The 17,913-nt window shown below is 34.5% G+C and overlaps 1 protein-coding gene across 1 annotated transcript in view; it reads right to left on the minus strand.

Moving 5' to 3' along the window:
• The window catches only part of ERICH1 (glutamate rich 1), a 96,676-nt gene that overhangs the window by 46,789 nt on the left and 31,974 nt on the right, over positions 1-17,913 (minus strand). Inside the window, exons 2-3 of the mRNA XM_069065391.1 lie at positions 13,412-13,531; positions 4,895-5,029 (exon numbers count right to left, since the gene is read on the minus strand). Of these exons, the coding sequence (XP_068921492.1) occupies positions 4,895-5,029; positions 13,412-13,531 (255 nt within the window). The remainder of the gene's footprint in view (positions 1-4,894; positions 5,030-13,411; positions 13,532-17,913) is intronic.

Genomic DNA, 17,913 nt, shown 5'->3' on the forward strand with positions numbered 1-17,913 from the left:
CCTTTAAGTCTCAACTAACATTGCATCTTTTGAAGGAAACCTTTCCCAAATTCTCCTAATTCTAGTACCTTCCCTCTGTCAATTATTTCCCATTTATCCTGTATATTGTTTGTTTGGATATATTTATTTGCTTGTGGTGTCCTCCATTAGATTGTGAGCTCCTTGAGGGCAGGGGTTATCTTTTGCCTCTTTATGAATCCTCAGCTTTTAGCACAGTTTCAGGCACATAGTAGGTGCTTAATAAACGTTATAAATAAATGATTTTTATATAAACATCCTATCCTATATATGATAAAGTGTTATCTCCTGCTTGAGTAATCAGTAATTCATTAAATCATAATCCTACTGCAAATCTTTTCTTTGAAACTGGCACACAAGTGCTTCAATGTCATCAAACTCAATGGGAAAATTGTTTGTTGGATTGAACTTCTTTCACTATTTAATCAGTTATGTTGGTATTATGTATTCCTTTTTAGGAAACAGAAGAAGGACTTGAGAATACTCTACAACCAATGAACTGAGCATGTAACAAAAAACCTAGTAACAAATCAAAAAACCCCAACTAAATATGAAAATAAAAATCTTGAAAAGAGTTTTTTTAATTTTAAATTTTTTTTTCTTTTTGGAGGGCAATTGGGGTTAAGTGACTTGCCCAAGCTCACACGGCTAGTTTTTGTGTTAAGTGTCTGAGGCTGCATCTGAACTCAGGTCGTCCTGACTCCAGGGCCAGTGCTCTATTCACTGTGCCACCTAGCTGTCCCCAAAATCTTGAAAATCAATGACAAGACTAACAAAATTTAAATTTAATTCATTAAAAATATAATAAACTATTGACTTCTAATTTTCAAAAAGGAGAAAAACCAAATCGCTCACATCAAAAATGAAAAAAAGGAGAATTCACAATAAATTAAGATGAAATAAAGGAATTATTAGAAATTATTTTGCATGTTGATATGCTGACAAAACTGGTAACTAAATGAAATGTAGAAAAAAGGTCAGATTAAAAGAATAAGAAACAGAAAATTCAAATGACCTAATCTCATAAAAGGAAACTGAACAAATCATATATAAACTTTTGAAAGATGAGGGAATGAAGTGCCAGATAAATTTACAAGCGAATTCTACCAATTTTCAAACAACAATTAATCTAATATTATATTAGCTGTTTCTAAAAATAAGTAAATTCCAAATTCTTTCCATGATATTAATATGATCTTGATGCCTAAGAAGGGAGACATAAAATGAAGAAATAACAAAAAACCACATACAAAGAAGCTATTACAACATACTAAAAAGATGATAAATATTACCAGGTTGGATTTATATCAGGAATGCAGAATTGTTCAATATTAGGGAAACTATAAATGGCATAAAATATGCCAAAAATAGAAACAATAAAATCATATATTCATATCAATAATGCTGAAAAAGTTTTTAAAACAAAATTGAAGAATTATTTATATTAAAAAAATTTTTAAAGTACAAGAATAAATAGATCTTTTCTTAATATAGCATATGCTAGCTCTCTGAAAACAAAAGCCACTATCATGAGTAATGGAGAAATATAAGAAGGCCTTTCCAGAAGGATCTGGGGTAAAGAAAGAATTCCCATTATTACCACTATTACATTATGTAGTTTTAGAAAAGCTAATTATAGCAATAAGATTAGAAAAGAAATTGAGGGAATAAGCATAAGCAAAGAGTAAACAAAATTATCGCTTTTTTGGAAATGATATGATGCTCTACTAGATATCTGAATAAAACATCTATTACTTCCCCAAAGTAGTAAGGAGCTGCTAGAGCTAACAGAGCCGAGAATCAAAATAAAAGTTAAAAGTCAGAAGTGAAAGTAAGAGTAAAATGTTAACAGAAGTAGTAGCAAGACCAGCCTGACATCAATGGGGTAAGGCTTCCTTACACTGCAGTAATCTAATTACAACTTTTTTTTCCTCTCCAGAGACTAGCTTGGCTCTTTCCTTCCAAATGCTAGCCTGTATCTCTTTTAAACAGAGTTTCTCTCCATTTTGACTCACTGAAGAAATGATTTTCTAAGTTCTTTCCTATTGTCTTATCTCTGAAATAAGCATAAAAACTTTTACAGTTTTTAGTTTTTACTAGTTTTTACTGCTAGGAACTACAGATAAACATTGGAGTAAAAATAACCTTGCACAGAGAAAGTTATGAAGCTTTAAAAACTCTTAAAAAGTCCCAAAATAAGCTATTTTCAGTATTCAAAGGAATGAAAATGAAGCAAGTCTGTTCCCTTTGAGATTCCTCTCAGTCTTCCATTAATTCACCTTTTTGGAGATCATAAAACACTATATAAATATGAGCCATTCTTATTAATGGAAATGGGGAGAGGGAAGAAAAATGGAGAGGTAAAAAACAGAATGAATATCCAGGAACACTGCCACTGTCATGATCAGGGCTAATCAATCTGTCCTCTCAACCCCACTAGACCATTTCATTTATGAGACTAGAGTAAGGGTTCCCTCTTCTCTTTTGCACAGAAATTCTTTAGTGTAAGGAACTAACAGAGAACAATGAGTTAAAACGAGAAAATGACTCTCCACTGATGAGCTCCCAGCATCAGAACCCAGTTTATATGAGCCCAGCATTGGGGTTGGGGGAGAGAGAAAAGGAGGGGTAGTCTATGAATTCATGGTATTATGGGTGTCATCTATTATGGAAGGGGTTAACTGCCAAAAACATCAAATTTCTGAACCCTTTTTTGGAATCCATATATATTTGGAGACTCATCCATGTTTCATTTCATTTCATATTTTTGGAACATCTAGATCATACAACTTATCTTGGGATGTGTTTGGACAGTTTGTCTAGGGTCCTTATGGACTTCAATTCTATTGTATGGGGGTTGTCTTAAGACCTGGTAATTCAGGGTATTCTCTGTCTTTTCAGAGAAATCAACATTGGTTGACCTCTACTTGGGGGTGAGAGGTTGATTTCTCCTGGAATTCAAATTCTTGTTGGGAGCACCTCATAAGTTTTGGGAGCTCATCTGGAATTAGAATTCTTCTCTGAGGAGGGGAGTTTTTTCTTTTTCTTTGATCTAATTTGGTTATTATTAATTGTTCATTTGACTTTTATTAATTTTTTTCCATTTCCTAATTATTTTTGGGGTTGGGAAAGGGCAGCACCAGTGTGGGTTTAAGAGTACAGAAACTTTGTTATAAAAGTTTCAGACTGAGCTAACAGATCAGCTCAAGCTTTTCTGTAGTTTTTCTTTGCCTTTTCCATTGAGTCTTTCTTTCAACAAAACAAAACAAAACAAAACAAAACTACAAGGGTTAGTGGAGAGAGGGATTTTTTTTTTATCACTTTCCATTTCTCCAGGAACTGGAAGTGTTGTCTTGGGCAAAGAACATGGGAGCTGCATAAAGATTCACTAAGCCTGACAGAAGAGATCCTGATGAGAGTAGGTTTTCCCAGATCAAGAGATGGTGCAGCCGGCCAGAGTATTGGGGCACATCTGCAGAAGCACATAGTAGAAATGGATATATATGTGTATATATGCCAACTTAGCCTGAGATGGGAGTCACAGACTTTATGGTCTGTCCTATGGATAGCTCCAAGGAAAAGAATTCCCAATTTTTAAAGTATTGGCAACCAGCCATCCAGAAGGAGATTTCCTCAACACTATGCTTCCTGAAAAAGGAAGAGAATTGCAAACTAGGTCCCCGTAGCTGAATATCTAAAGCCACATCTTGGGGATGGGGATGTTCCAGTGCTTAGCACATTGTCTGGAACATAGATAGCCCCTAGTAAATATTTACTGACTGGTTGACAAGCAGTGGTAAGAGAGTTGGTACATGGCACTGTCTCCCCAACACAGTCACATGACTAATGTCTCAGGCAAGTTTTGAACTCAGATCTTCCTAATTCCAGGTTGAGAGTTAAATTCTTTGAGGCACTTAGCTGAGAATGGTGCAAATGGTAGGTCTCTGATTATATTGTGTACTCAAATAAAATTCATTTCTTAGCTCAGAGGAAAATTCAAACTGTCTCATTTAAAATACCTTTCCATTTTACATAGGAAGAATATTCTGAATAATTCCATGACAATCATATTAGTACAATCTAGACTGTTGTTGTTGATATGACAATTTATTTTTTCCTATCAATTCAACAAGCATTTATATAAAGGGGCTGACCAACTGCTTGGAACATAGGCAAAACCAGCCTGGAAGATGGGTGTAGATTGGGCTACAAAATTTTTAAGTAACATCAAGGGTCAGGAAAAAGGGTAAGAGACCAGAGGAAACCCCAATATTTAAAAATATGTGATGCAGTAAGAGGAAGAACAAATCTATATTTTTATAGTTTCCTTTTGTTAAATATCCTTTAAAAATAAAATAGACAAGGCAATAAATCTAATGAAATATATTATGAAAGGAATATTTAACTGATTTAATTTCAAAATATCACCTTTTACATATAACATTCACAAACATATGTAAACAAAACCACTATTAGACTGCTCAAAGAAATATATATTCTTACTGACATGAGATAAATTATATTGTATTTTTCATGAATTAGGAAAAACAAGTAAAACTATACATATATTTATATATATACTTTGAAATATAGTTACATGCTGAAATTATAAGGCTATTTCTTTGTAATTTTCACAATCAGTATTATCTTCATAAAGATAATGATATTGTATCAGCATTAATAAAGTATTAATTAATCAGTAATTTTCTCTTCTAAATAGGCTAGATTTACCTATTCTAAATACATTCTCTTGAAAATTGGCCAATAATTATAATTATGGCATAAAGGCGGGCTTAACTTTTAATATTTTGTAAAACAAAAATAATTAAACTTTAAAAATATAAGTTCTCAATGACCAATTCTTAAAACTCTTTACCTTCTGTGTCATCAGTGCTACCAGATTTTTCTGAGTTTTTGATATCAGTGAATTCTGGAGAACATGGAGCATATCCATCAGGAGGTGGGCTTACTGTGTATATTTTTTTCCTGGGTTGGATCTTATTTTCATCATCTATAAGAGAGAAAGATAATTATCTTCATTTTATGTTATACATTTAATCGGTTGCTTATTTCATCTGACAGTTATTATAGGACAATTATATTGTGTCAGCACTAGGGTTTTTTTTTTTAATAATTAAAGTCACTGAAGGCACTGATTTAACAATTAACAAGTATTATAATTAAGGAATTTTATGATCCAAACATTTTGCTATAAGATCAAGTTACCTATTTATACATCTAGAAAAACAGATTGATCAATAACTACCTAAATATGTATCTTGCCTAGGACACAAAGAAAATTTTAACAATATATGACGTTCTCACATGCAATTTCTTACTGAATTCTAGTGCATACTCACTTAAATATCTTAGAAAATCAATGGCATATAAATACATATACGTTATATGTGTATATTTGTACATATATATTTTTTGTGACTATCTACAGATATATTTACCGAGGCAATACTAATAAGACATTTTCTATTCCTCCATTAAAACATTACTGTCATAGTTCATGTGAGTATAGAGTGTGTTCAGAGAAAGACTAGTAGCTCTGGTGTGAGGACTGTAGAGCCCTTTAAGGACTGCTTTCTACATTTGGTGTCCACCTGATGTACCTAACTCACCCGTGGCTCCAAGAAGCTGTAGCAACATATACAGCAACACCCCAGTAAACTGTTTTGGCAGACAGACTAAACCAGGTTGAGGGTAACTGAGGGGTCTCAAACACATTGATGAGTTAGGGGAGTGTCTGCCCTTAGCATGTGAAGACTTCTCCCAGTGGAATGGGTAAATGAGAAAAATTTGTTCCAATGGCCATGAAGGCAGCGAAAGTAGGTGCTGTGGAGTGCTTGGTTAGACATAGAAGAGGCCAAGGACATCCACTGCATCTTGAGCTATCACTGGTCATCTTGACTCTGTCCTGCCACTGTATTGTGATGACTCTGGAAGAGAGAGTGGGACTCTATGAAACTCTGCCCCACTTAAATCCAATTTATGTACAAATCAAAAGAAATCACCAACAACATGTTGCCATTTTGACCTATCTCACAGGCAAGTGACAAAGCAGCAGGTATAGATACACTGGCAGCTGTAGTCAAAACCCTGCACACATGTGGTCCAGCCTAATATAGTCATCTTCTCATTGGAAGCAGTAGTGGAATTTGGTAGATCCCTCAATGTCTGAGCAGTCTTTTAAGGATCATACTGCTCACTTATTGGTGTGAGGAAGGGGCTGGAAAAGGTGCCCTAAAATGTGTCTGCTTACCCAACCCTGAACTACTGTGGCAGGTGAGGATCCCATCCTATGGTAGAAACACAAAAAAATGTACAAAAGCTTCTGCAAAGATGACTCCATTCACCATCAGTACATGGAATTTGTACACATTTAGAGACAACACAAAATCCAATAGACCTGAAGGAACAGCCGTTGTTGCAAAAGAGCTCAGCAGGTATGTCCAAATAGTAGCCCTGGGTTAAACAAAGCTGGCAAATGGACAGCTTACTGAAGCTGGAGCCGGATACACATTTTTCTGGAGTGGCTACAGTGAAGGTGAGTGCCTTGAAGCTGGTATAGGTTTTGCAATCAAAACTAATCTAGTCAAGAAGTTTGTATGCTTACTTAACCCCAACTGCCCTGCCTTTTCCCCTCCAAAAAGCAAAAAAAAAAAAAAAGACAAAAATAGTCCTCATGCTCTGAGAGTTCATATTCTTTTGCAAGAGGAAGCATGAAAATAACTATGTACATATAAGCTATAAACGAAGAAAATCAAACTGATTTCATTTTGTAACTGATTTCATTCTGTACCAAACACTGACTTCTTGTATAACTCCTTAAATCATGTTTCATTGTCTCTAGGCTGAAATTAAAAGTTCATGTTTTCTGTTAATCACTTCAATTCAGGGAAGTGTGGTCTATTATCTCTATACTACTAACTGGTCTTGCAGGTAGACTGGATCAAACAGAATTTATTAGCAAAAGGTTATTCCTGGCCCCACATTTCCCATTTCCAGCCAACCATATTATTGTTCCCTATCCCTATGATGCTTCAGATTTTGTGACCAAGTATATCGTTTTCCCCATTTATGATGTTGATTTCTGTTTTTTGGATGTTCCATTTTTTGTCTATAAAAATGATCTGTCAGATCATTTGGAGTTTTAACTTACCAAGGAAGATGAGACCCTATTTATTGTGAAATGTGAACTTTGCTAATAGATTGATTGTGTTCAAAGCTCTGTGGCTCAGTTTATTTTAATTTCAATTGGAACAATACAGTATGAACAGAAAATAACCTCTAAGAGAAGGAATTAGTGGGGGAGAGGAGGGAGAGGAATATGCAATGGGAAAAGTCTGTTGTACAAAATGAGATTTGAGCTTGAAGGAGTTCAGGGAAAAGGAGGAAGTGAGGAAGAAGATCATTCCAGTAATGGGAGACAGCCAGTGTAAAGGAATGGATTTGGGAGGTATCCTTACATGTAGGGTTGTGAAGTATAAGAAGACTTGAAAGGTTAGAAGAGGCTGAGTTGTAAAGGGCTCTGAATGTCAAAGAGCACTTTATATTTGATTCTGGGGATGATAGGAAACCATTAGAGTTTGTGGTGGAAATGAGTATTGGGAGGAGTGATATGACATCATTGGACCTGTGCTTTAGGAAAACTTTTTTGTTAGGTTAAGTAGAAGATGGATTGAAGTAAAGAGAGATATAAGTCAGGGAGACCAATTAGTGGACTACTGAAGTAGTCTGGCTGTAAATCAGGGAGGGCCTGCATCATTACCAGGGTGGTGGCTATGTGAGTGGAGGGAAGGGATTGTATAGGAGAGATATTGTGAAGGTAGAGTTTTTGGGTTTTTTTTTTTTTTTTGCTTTTTGGAGGGGAGGAGGCAGGGCAATTGGGGTTAAGTAACTTGCCCAAGGTCACATGGCTAGCAACTGTTAAGTATCTGAGGTTGGATTTGAACTCAGGTCCTCCTGACTTCAGGGCCAGTGCTCTATTCACTATGCCACATAGCCACCCCTCTTTTTTTTTGTATCCCCAGAATTTGGCACAGAGTCTAACACATACATACTAGACAATTAATGAATAACTGTTAAGTGACTGGCTCACTATCTCTGCTCCCAGATTTACTTTTGAGTTCTCTGAGCCTCTGTACTTGGTTTAAGGGTTGGAGGGTGTAATGGTAATGGGAATTTGAAGATCTTCCCTGTCCCTTAAAAAGCCTGGGGGAATTTGAAGACCTTCTCTGCTTTGAAAATAAACTCTGCCCCCTAATAGACTGGATATAGTCACATAGAGCCTGTGGTAGGAAGAGTTAGCTGAAGGGTAGAGCACAGCCCATGGGAAGCTGTGAATCAGAACTAGCTGGTCTGGGAGAGAGAGAGGACGCTCAGGCAAGGAGTCAGTCAGGCTTGTGAGTAAAAGTTGTTTTTTCGTCATCTGCTGTGACAGCTAGGCTTATATTGGTTTGTGGGAAGGCTAAAGGATAGTGTGACTCTTTGCTGTGTCGTAGTGCATTAACTTCCATATTGCTATGATAGATTTGGTTTCCTGGTGTTGGGATTTGGTTTTCTGGGGTCTGAATAAATGTTTTGCTTTTGTCTTATATATGGAGAGCCTGTTATATTTTTGATCTAGCACCATGCAGGTCTATTTATAGTGATTGTGGATGCTGTAAATATTGCATTGGGGCTACAGAGGGAAAATTGTAAATGGAAGAAAGAATCTGATTCATCCCATGACTGCTCTTTATGCCCTTGCCTAGCTAGATTCTGGGAAATTATGCCCCACACAGGTGGTCAAGAACAAAGATGACAAAGTTTGTTTATGGCCTGAATTTTTAATTTGACATTTCAATATATTGGGTTAGACTCCAAACTTTAAAAAAATGCTTATAGGTACAATGAAGAGATTATTATTAACTCAAGAACTTTTGTTCAGTATTTCATAAATTGGATGTCTTGTGTCTATAAGAAGGGTAGGCCACTAATTTCCTAGGGCTAGAATGGGTCCTAAAATAAATATTTTTCTCATTCAACAAATTATACTTTTGGGGTATTAAAATACAGCTATTTGTTAAAACATGGAAGTATAAGCATTGTTTAATGTTGACATTATCAATATCAAAATCATATAACTTTAAGTATTTAAATTTTAAAATATAATTTTTTTACTTATTCTAAAACAATTATAAATCAATACTTAACATAATGCTTACTCGAGTAGAATTAACGTACCTTCAATCTTCTAGTTGTCAAAAGCTTATTTCTAGGATGTAGACCTCATATACACATGGGAACTACAGAACAATTTAGTATCAAAAGTCCTTACAGCTAGTTTCTCCCCTACCTTCACCTTTGATCTTTTTTTTATTAAAATGGCAAATTGTTTATTCATTCTGCTTTGGTTGTTAAAGAAAGAAGTTATTATAGAGTTTTTATTTTCTCATCAACTCCAATGTCCTGCTGTGTTTCCTTTTTCCCTTGCTTCACAATAAAGTAGAATGAAAACAGAAAAAGGAACACAATACTACTGGTTTGAGTAAAAACCCTGTAATTTTCTGTTCCCACATCAATAGTTTTCATGGCCAGCTAACTAGCAAGTTTCATGAAATATTTAGCTCCACTTCCTATCAAATATTTAGGTGCTAGTCCCTTTACTAATTAATTTGTACTGACTGGTCCCTTAGGAACCATCATTCACAGGATGAAATACTTAGGGTCTTTGAGAAAGACAACTTTCCTTAAGGGGTTGGGATTTAGAAAACAAGTTAAAAAGGGCAAAAATAACTTACAAAGTTTCTAAGAGAACATGGCAATATTAACAAGGCAATACACCAAAATGGATAACATGCTGAATTAGAGCTTAGAAGATCTGGGTTTGAATTTCTGTTAAGACATTTATAAGAGTGACTAGACAAGTTATTTAGTATCTCTAGTCTCATTTTACTAACATGTAAAATAAGAATAATAACAGTAGCTATCTCATTGGGTAATGTATATAATACATGCTATACTATAATAATCATATGTAAACTATAATAATATAAGAATGTACATAAAATATTTTGACAACACTAAAGTGCTATGTAAATATTTGAGTTAGCATCATCATCATATTGTTTCTATTATTTTTTTATGTTCAATGTCCTACAGACTAGACTGCTGTGCAGGTGGATAAAATTATCTCTTGCTGTAACTGAATAAAATACTGGATATAAGCTAATCTTTGGTAGACTCATTGAAAGAATCTTTGAAACAGTTCCAGAAGCAGACAGGATGATGGGAAGATAGGAACTCATCTTGTTTCCACAAGGTGTCCATTTCTTTATATTTTAAGAGCTTTTCACTCCATATACTATGCAGATTATAAGTATTTGGCATCATGTATTAAAAAATATTGTTCTTACATTTTTACAAATCAATGTTATATCCAGGTGACTGAGGCAAAACTTTTTTTTCTCTTATAATGTTCTAGCTCCATTACAATTTATCCGTTAAACTCTCAAGGATACTTCAAAGTCTACATTTGTAGTATGGGGATTATTCATTTGTTATTTTAAGAAGGAAAGTAAAGCTATCATTATTATTATTATTTATCATTATTGATAAATGAATTACAGTGATATTTATAAAGCAGAAAGTATCTAGGTAGTTTTAAAAAATATTTTCCTATATACAAAATATTCAAGACAGGTAGTTATTACTATAAATTCTTTCATTTTTTGTCCAAAGTTTAGAAGAAGCCTCTTTCTCTTTAAATACACACACAAACATGTATGTTAATATATTACATATATTATATAATACATATAAATACAATATATAATACATAAACATACAATGGAAAATTAATAAACTGATTGTGTCAATTAAATACTTAATCAATAATCACTTAATTCAAATAAGAGATGTTTATTTATGGGACAGCTAGGTGGCACAGTAGATAGAATGCCAGGCTTGAAATCAGGAAGACTCTTCTTCCCAAGTTCAAATCTGGCCTCAGACACTTACTAGCTGTGTGACTCTGGACAAGTCATTTAACCTTGTTATTAGCCTCAGTTTCTTAATATGTAAAATTATCTGGAGGAAGAAATGACAAATCTCTCCAGTATCTTTTGCCAAGAAACCCCAAATGGGACACAAGGAGTAAGATGCAACTGAAACTATTGAGCAACAACAAATCCTAATTTATTCTTCATTTCCCACCCAGTTATACTCCTATGAACATCTCCTATCAAGACCTAGGAACCTTTTATCCTGAAAGATCACTTCAGTCATGGAACTCATACATCATTAGTATCCTTTGCCCCTGTGAATGTTCCCACTAATTGGAGGTACCTACTGGGTACCTTCCCTCTTTTCTTGCCCCCTTTTCAGCTTCCTTTTGTGTGTTGTCTTCCCCAGTAGAATCGAAGTTCCTTGCCTTTCTTTGTATCGAGTGCCTAGCATGTAGTAGGTGCTTAATTAATGTTTACTTATTGGATTGAAATCCTTACCATAGTATGAAACAAATTTCCATTTACTCATATACCAGGCTAATGATTATATACTTTATCCTGTAAGTAATATGGAATCATTCAAGGTAAAAAAATCTGCTTAATCAAGATTTATATTTACCAACAAAATAACATAAATAGATTGTCATGGGGATAACTGGAAAGCACTTGTTAAAATAATCAGTATTAGGCAATCAATGATAAGACACATAAATGTGAAGTTGATACTATAGTTCTTAGTTAGGAAAGGGGCAGAGGGAAGAAAGGGAGAGAAAGAGAAAGAGATAAAAGAAAGAAATAGAGACATGCAGGGGAGGGCAAGTTAATGAAATTCTATATTTTTTTCTTTTCCTGAAGTTTTCTAACTTTGATTAAAAAAAAAAAAAGAACTAATATCAATGGGACAGCTAGGTGGCACAGTGAATAGAGCACTGGCCCTGGAAGTAGAAGAACATGAGTTCAAATCCGACCTCAAGACAGCTGACTAGCTGTCTGACCTTAGGTAAGTGATTTAACCCCAACTACTTTGTCTTCCCCCTCCAAAGAAAAAAAAAACACAAAAAACTAACTAAATTCTTACATTCTTTATTGTTGTGTTGTTCTAAAATAGGTTTTTACTGCAATCTTTGTTTTCACATGGACTACATTTCCTCCTCTATCTTTTCTCCTACTCTCTCAAAGAACCATCTTTTGTAACAAAGACATTTTAAAGAGGAATAGAAAAACAAAACAATCAATATACTGAAAAAAATCTAACAGTGTATGTGATATCTCACATCTGTGAACCCTTATGTCTTGGGAAAAGGTGGTATCTTGAGAGGGTATGTTCTTTTATCTCTTCTTTGGGGCCAAACTTGATCTTTATAATAAATCTTTCTTTTTTAATCATAGTAAATCCATGCTTCTCTGTAGTGATCACATTCATCATTTCTTATAGAACAATATTTAATTAATTCATGTACCACGATTTGTTTAATCATTCTCCAACCAATGGGTGTTTACTTTGTTTCCAATTCTTTGTCACCAAAAAAGGTGTTGCTATAACAAATATGAATTTCTTCTTACCAATCAATTCCTCCTTGAAGAATATTTCTGGGAAGTTATTCCTTAAGTGTAATTTCTGAGTCAATGGATTTGGACATTTTACTTATTACTCTGTTTGTCTAATTCCAAATTATTTTCCAAAATGGTTGTAGAAGACAATTCCTGACTTCAAGAAGCTTAAATTCTAATGGTGGAAGAGAACACATAAAAAAGGAGTTGAAAAATAGAAGACGGGGTAGGCTATCTCTGTAGAAGATATACATACCACTGGACTAACTTAAAAGGCCTATTGATCTGTACATTTAAGTCTAGAAAATAGAAATTCTTTACCACCTTGTTTTTTTTTCCTACATGAACTGTTATGTTGAACTCTTTTAGGAAGCTCCATAGACTTCTGCAGTTTGATGTAATCAAAGAATGTAGACCTAGAGAAATTCAACATTTATAGGAATCCCTCTCTCATTGAAATTCTCCATATAAACTATTACATATGCATTGAAATGAACAAGAAATCTCATGGTAGATTTCAAACGGAAATTAAAAGATTAAAAAAAAAATACCCTTAGAACGAAGACGTCATTTTCACATGTAAAACATCCTAGAGCAAATTTGAAGTGACTGATAACATCTGGAAAACAATTTAGATTTTGTTGATCTAAATTTTTATATATTCTGACCTTAAAATACCTCACCACTTAAAAGTTATTTTCTTATAAAGTTAATCACTCCAGTTAAGAAAATATACATAAGATAAGTAAAATCGGGAAAGATCAAACAGATGGCTGTTAATAATTAAGTGGTAAAAGGAAAAAAATTATCTGAGATAAAACTATTTCTGCATATAACATTACCTGCTGAAGGCTGAACTTTTCTTGGTTCTAGTTCTGGTTTTGAAGAAATCTCTGTTATGGATTGAAGTTGTTGATTTGGAACAGAAGGATAGAGTTTCTTCAGCACTTTTTCAATGAACACTGGAAAGGACAATCAATTTAAAAAATAAAATAGTTATTAATAAAAGATTACATATTCTTTTAAAAAAATAATTTACATTCTAAAGAATTAATTGCAGGTAAAATATTTTCATATTTTCTATATTTAGATTTCTTCCTGTTCTTTTTTATCCTAATATTTAATCAAATTCCCTCCCTTAATGATTCTGTTTCTTAATGATTCTTTTAGCTGAAATGTAGCCCAGTCAATTATTAACTTAGAAATTTTTGAATTTATGGATTTGGTATAATTTAGTGCTAACTAAATGTTACTTCTAGAAAGTATATGTCTGAGCACTAGCTCATAAAGACAACAAGATTTTAAGATTATGTCAAAGACTAGTGTTTTTTCTAGTGCTCATGATTTCAAAGACAAAATTGCATATGCATTTTTACTCAGAGAGCAGGAGAAAATAAAAATTCCTAACTATACTAGACAAGTCAGCTCTCAGACAACTTCCTAATGTAATATAAATAAGATTAATAAAACTATAATTAAGGAAGAATCCTGGTATCAGTAAAATAAGTCTTAAAATATGTTGAGATTTTTTTTAAACTTTGTTTTATTTTACTTTCTCAACTGGATAGGATAAAACACTGTAAAAAATGAACAGATCTTTCCACTCTGGTTTAAGTGTGATTAATGGTCCAGCATTAATTTTAAGACTTTTTGCAAGATTACATTAAAGAATTAAGAGCAGTCCTGCCCTGGATACACTTAATATCTAGTTAGAAATATAGGATATACACACAAATGTAAACCCACTTAAAAAGCAACATCAGAATAAATTATTACATGGCAATTGTACTAATTTGAACTTACTAGTGCTTTTATTAAATACATGAACTCAATTTAATTCAATAAATATTTATTAAGCACCTACTATGTGCCAGGCACTGTGTTAAGCACTGGGGATACAAGTAAGAAAAAGAAAGTTGATGCCCTATTTATCTAGAATGTCTACACAAGAATGATGGTATTCAAGTGTTTCATGCTAGAGATGGCAGTCTTTGGTAAAGCTGTATCCGTGAAACTTTGAAGCCAACATCTCTTTGTCAATTGGTAGGTCCTTTGGAGACATGGATGGTCACTGTATTAATCAGAATTTTTAAATATCATTTTTTGTTTTTTACAATGTTGCTGATCTGGAATAAATTGCTCTACTGGTTCCATTCACATCACTTCATTAATTAATTGGGGTTAAGTAACTTGCTCAAGGTTACACGGACAGTTATTTCTGGGTGTGGTGCTAAGTATCTGAGCCCAGATTCAATCCCCAGGTCATCCCAACACTGGGGCCGGTGCTCTTACTCACTGTGCTACCTGGCCTCCCCAACCCTGTTCCCTTTTCAAAAGTGTTTGATTCTGACTACCCCCTTCCCCAATCTGCTCTCCCTTCTGTCATCCCCCCTCTTATCCCCTTCCCCTCTACTTTCCTGTATGGTAAGATATGCAATTGGGTATGTATGTTATACCCTCCTCAAGCCAAGTCCAATGAGAGATTGGTTGACCCATTGCCTTTTACCTCCCTGCTCTTCCCCTAAGCTTTTTCTTGCCTCTTTCATGTGGGATAATTTACTCTATTCTATCTGTTCCTTTCTCCCTCTACCAATATATTACTCTCTCACCTCTTAATTTTATTTTTTAGATATCATCCCTTCATATTCAACTCATCCTATACCCTCTGTATACACATATGCATATACATACACACATATATTCCCTTCAACAATCCTAATACTGAGAAAAGTCTCATGAGTTACAAATATCGTCTTTCCATGTAGGAACGTAAACAGTTTAACTTTAATAAGTTCCTTATGATATCTCTTTTCTGTTTACCTTTTCATGCTTTTCTTGCTTCTTGTATTTGAAAGTCAAATTTTCTGTTCAGCTTTGGTTTTTTCATCAAGAATGCTTGAAAGTTCTTTATTTCATTGAATAACCATATTTTACTTTAAAGTATTATACGCAGTTTTGCTGGTTAGTGATTCTTGGTTTTTTAATCCTAGCTCCTCTGACCTCCAGAATATCATATTCCAAGCCCTTCGATCCCTTAAAGTAGAAGCTGCTAGATCTTGTGTTATCCTGATTATGTTTCCACAATACTCAAACTGTTTCTTCCTGACTTCTTGTAATATTTTCCCCGGGAACTGTGGAATTTGGCTATAATATTCCTAGGACTTTTCTTTTTGGGATCTTTTTCAAAAGGCAATCTGTGGATTCTTTCAATTTCTATTTTACTCTCTGGTTACAGAATATCAGGGCAGTTTTTTCTTGATAATTTCTTTTTCTTTTTTTGCTTTTTGGAGGGTAATTGGGGTTAAGTGACTTACCCAAAGTCACATGGCTAGTAAGTGTGTCAAGTGCCTGAGGCTGGATTTGAACTCAGGTCCTCCTGACTTCAGGCTGGTACTCTATTCATTGTACCACCAAGCCACCCCTCTTGATAACTTCTTGAAAGAGGATATCTAGGCTCTTCTTTTGATCATGGCATTCAGATAGTCCAATAATTTTTAAATTATCTCTCCTGGATTTATTTTCCAGGTTAGTGGTTTTTCCAATGACATATTTCACATTGTCTTCTATTTTTTCATTCTTTTGGATCTGTTTTTATAATATCTTGATTTCTCATAAAGTCATTAGTTTCTGTTTCCTCCATTCTAATTTTGAAAGAATTATTTTCTTCAGTGAGCTTTTAAACTTCTTTTTCCATCTGGTCAAATTTGCTTTTTAAGATGTTCTTCTCCTCATTGGCTTTTTGGGCCTCTTTTGCCATTTGAGTTAGTCTATTTTTTAAGGTGTTATTTTCTTCAGTATTTTTTGGGGTCTCCTTTAGCAAGCTGTTGACTTATTATTCATGATTTTCTTGCATCACTCTCATTTCTCTTCCCAATTTTTCCTCTACTTCTCTTACTTGATTTTCAAAATTCTTCTTGAGCTCCTCTATGGCCTGTGACCAATTCATATTTTTCTTGGAGGCTTTTGATGCAGGAGTTTTGACTTTTTTGTCTTCTTCTGGTTCTATGTTTTGATCTTCTTTGTTGCCAAAGAACGATTCTATAGTCTGATTTCTTTTTCTCAGCCAATTATTGGTTTTTGAGTTCTTTGCCACAATAGAATTCTGCTTCCAGAGTAGAGAGTGCTGTGTCCCAAATTTCTGGGGTTTTGCACAGCTATTGTAAGAGCTACTTTTAGGCACCTGTCTCATAACTATAAGGAGGATTCCTTCTCTACAGCCCCCACAAGCTCTGCCTCTCCAGCACTCCTCCTCACCCCAGGACTGCCACCCAACACTGTGATCCAGATCCAAGCAGAGCAAAGCACGAGAATCCTGCCTCAGTGCCAGCAAATACATTCCTGCAATTGCCCTCTGGTCAATCACTTGGTCCCCCCACCATCTGTGGGCCTGGAGCTCCAGAAGCAGCTGCCACTGCAGCTGCTACTGCTACTGCTGCCCTGGGGGCAGGGCCCCCACTGTACTCTTCTCTCACCCAGGTCCAATAGAGATTCCCCACTGACCTTTTATTTTCTCTTTGGTGTTTGTGGGTTGAGAAGTCTGGAAATTGCCACAGCTACTAGTGATTCAGTCCCCTGAAGTCTGCTCTGGCTGGTCTGTGCTGCCAGGGCTGGAACTGAGTGCCTCACGTGGGAGTACACTACACTCCCAGTGCTCAGTGATAGACTCTTCCAATCAGTCTGCCAGGCTACCTTCAGTGGGAGATTTGTTTCTCTCTGTCATTTTGTGGGTTCTGTAGCTCTAAAATTTGTTTAGAGTCAATTTTTACAGGTATTACAGGTAAATGAGGGATGAGCTCAAGCAAGTTCCTACTTTTACTCTGCTATCTTGGCTCCACCCCCCCCCCATTTATAATTTTTAAACCATGTTGACAGACACCAATTAAATGACTTATCCAGAAAGTCCTATTTATTCTACAAATCTTTTCTAAATTTTTGATTACTAAATATCAGTATTTTAAAAATGTCTATCGATATACTCGTGTTAATGGTATAATAATAGCCTAATAATTATATTTTATTATAATTCTTTAGATATTGGATAGTCTTTCACAAGAGCTAAAACGCAAATTTTTGGGTCCCATATAATCTAAAATTATGGATCTGTCTCTACATTTATATTATATCCTATTATACCATTATATACAACAAAAGGCAAAGAAATGATATTTAAAGAGTAAATCAAGTTGTTATTATGCTGCATACTTCACAATACCTTAAGGAATAGGGAGAGACCATAAAAAAGCAAAAATATTCTCATAAGAATCTACCTAATACACATGAATAATATTTAAAAAATAAGAATAAGTTTTTGATTAGTAGGTAAATTTAGTTTAAACAAATTATC

The sequence above is a fragment of the Petaurus breviceps genome, unplaced genomic scaffold, assembly GCF_028583685.1.
Source record: "Petaurus breviceps papuanus isolate PSGF00001 unplaced genomic scaffold, PetGlider_PUasm1.0 90686, whole genome shotgun sequence".
Classification (NCBI taxonomy): domain Eukaryota; kingdom Metazoa; phylum Chordata; class Mammalia; order Diprotodontia; family Petauridae; genus Petaurus; species Petaurus breviceps.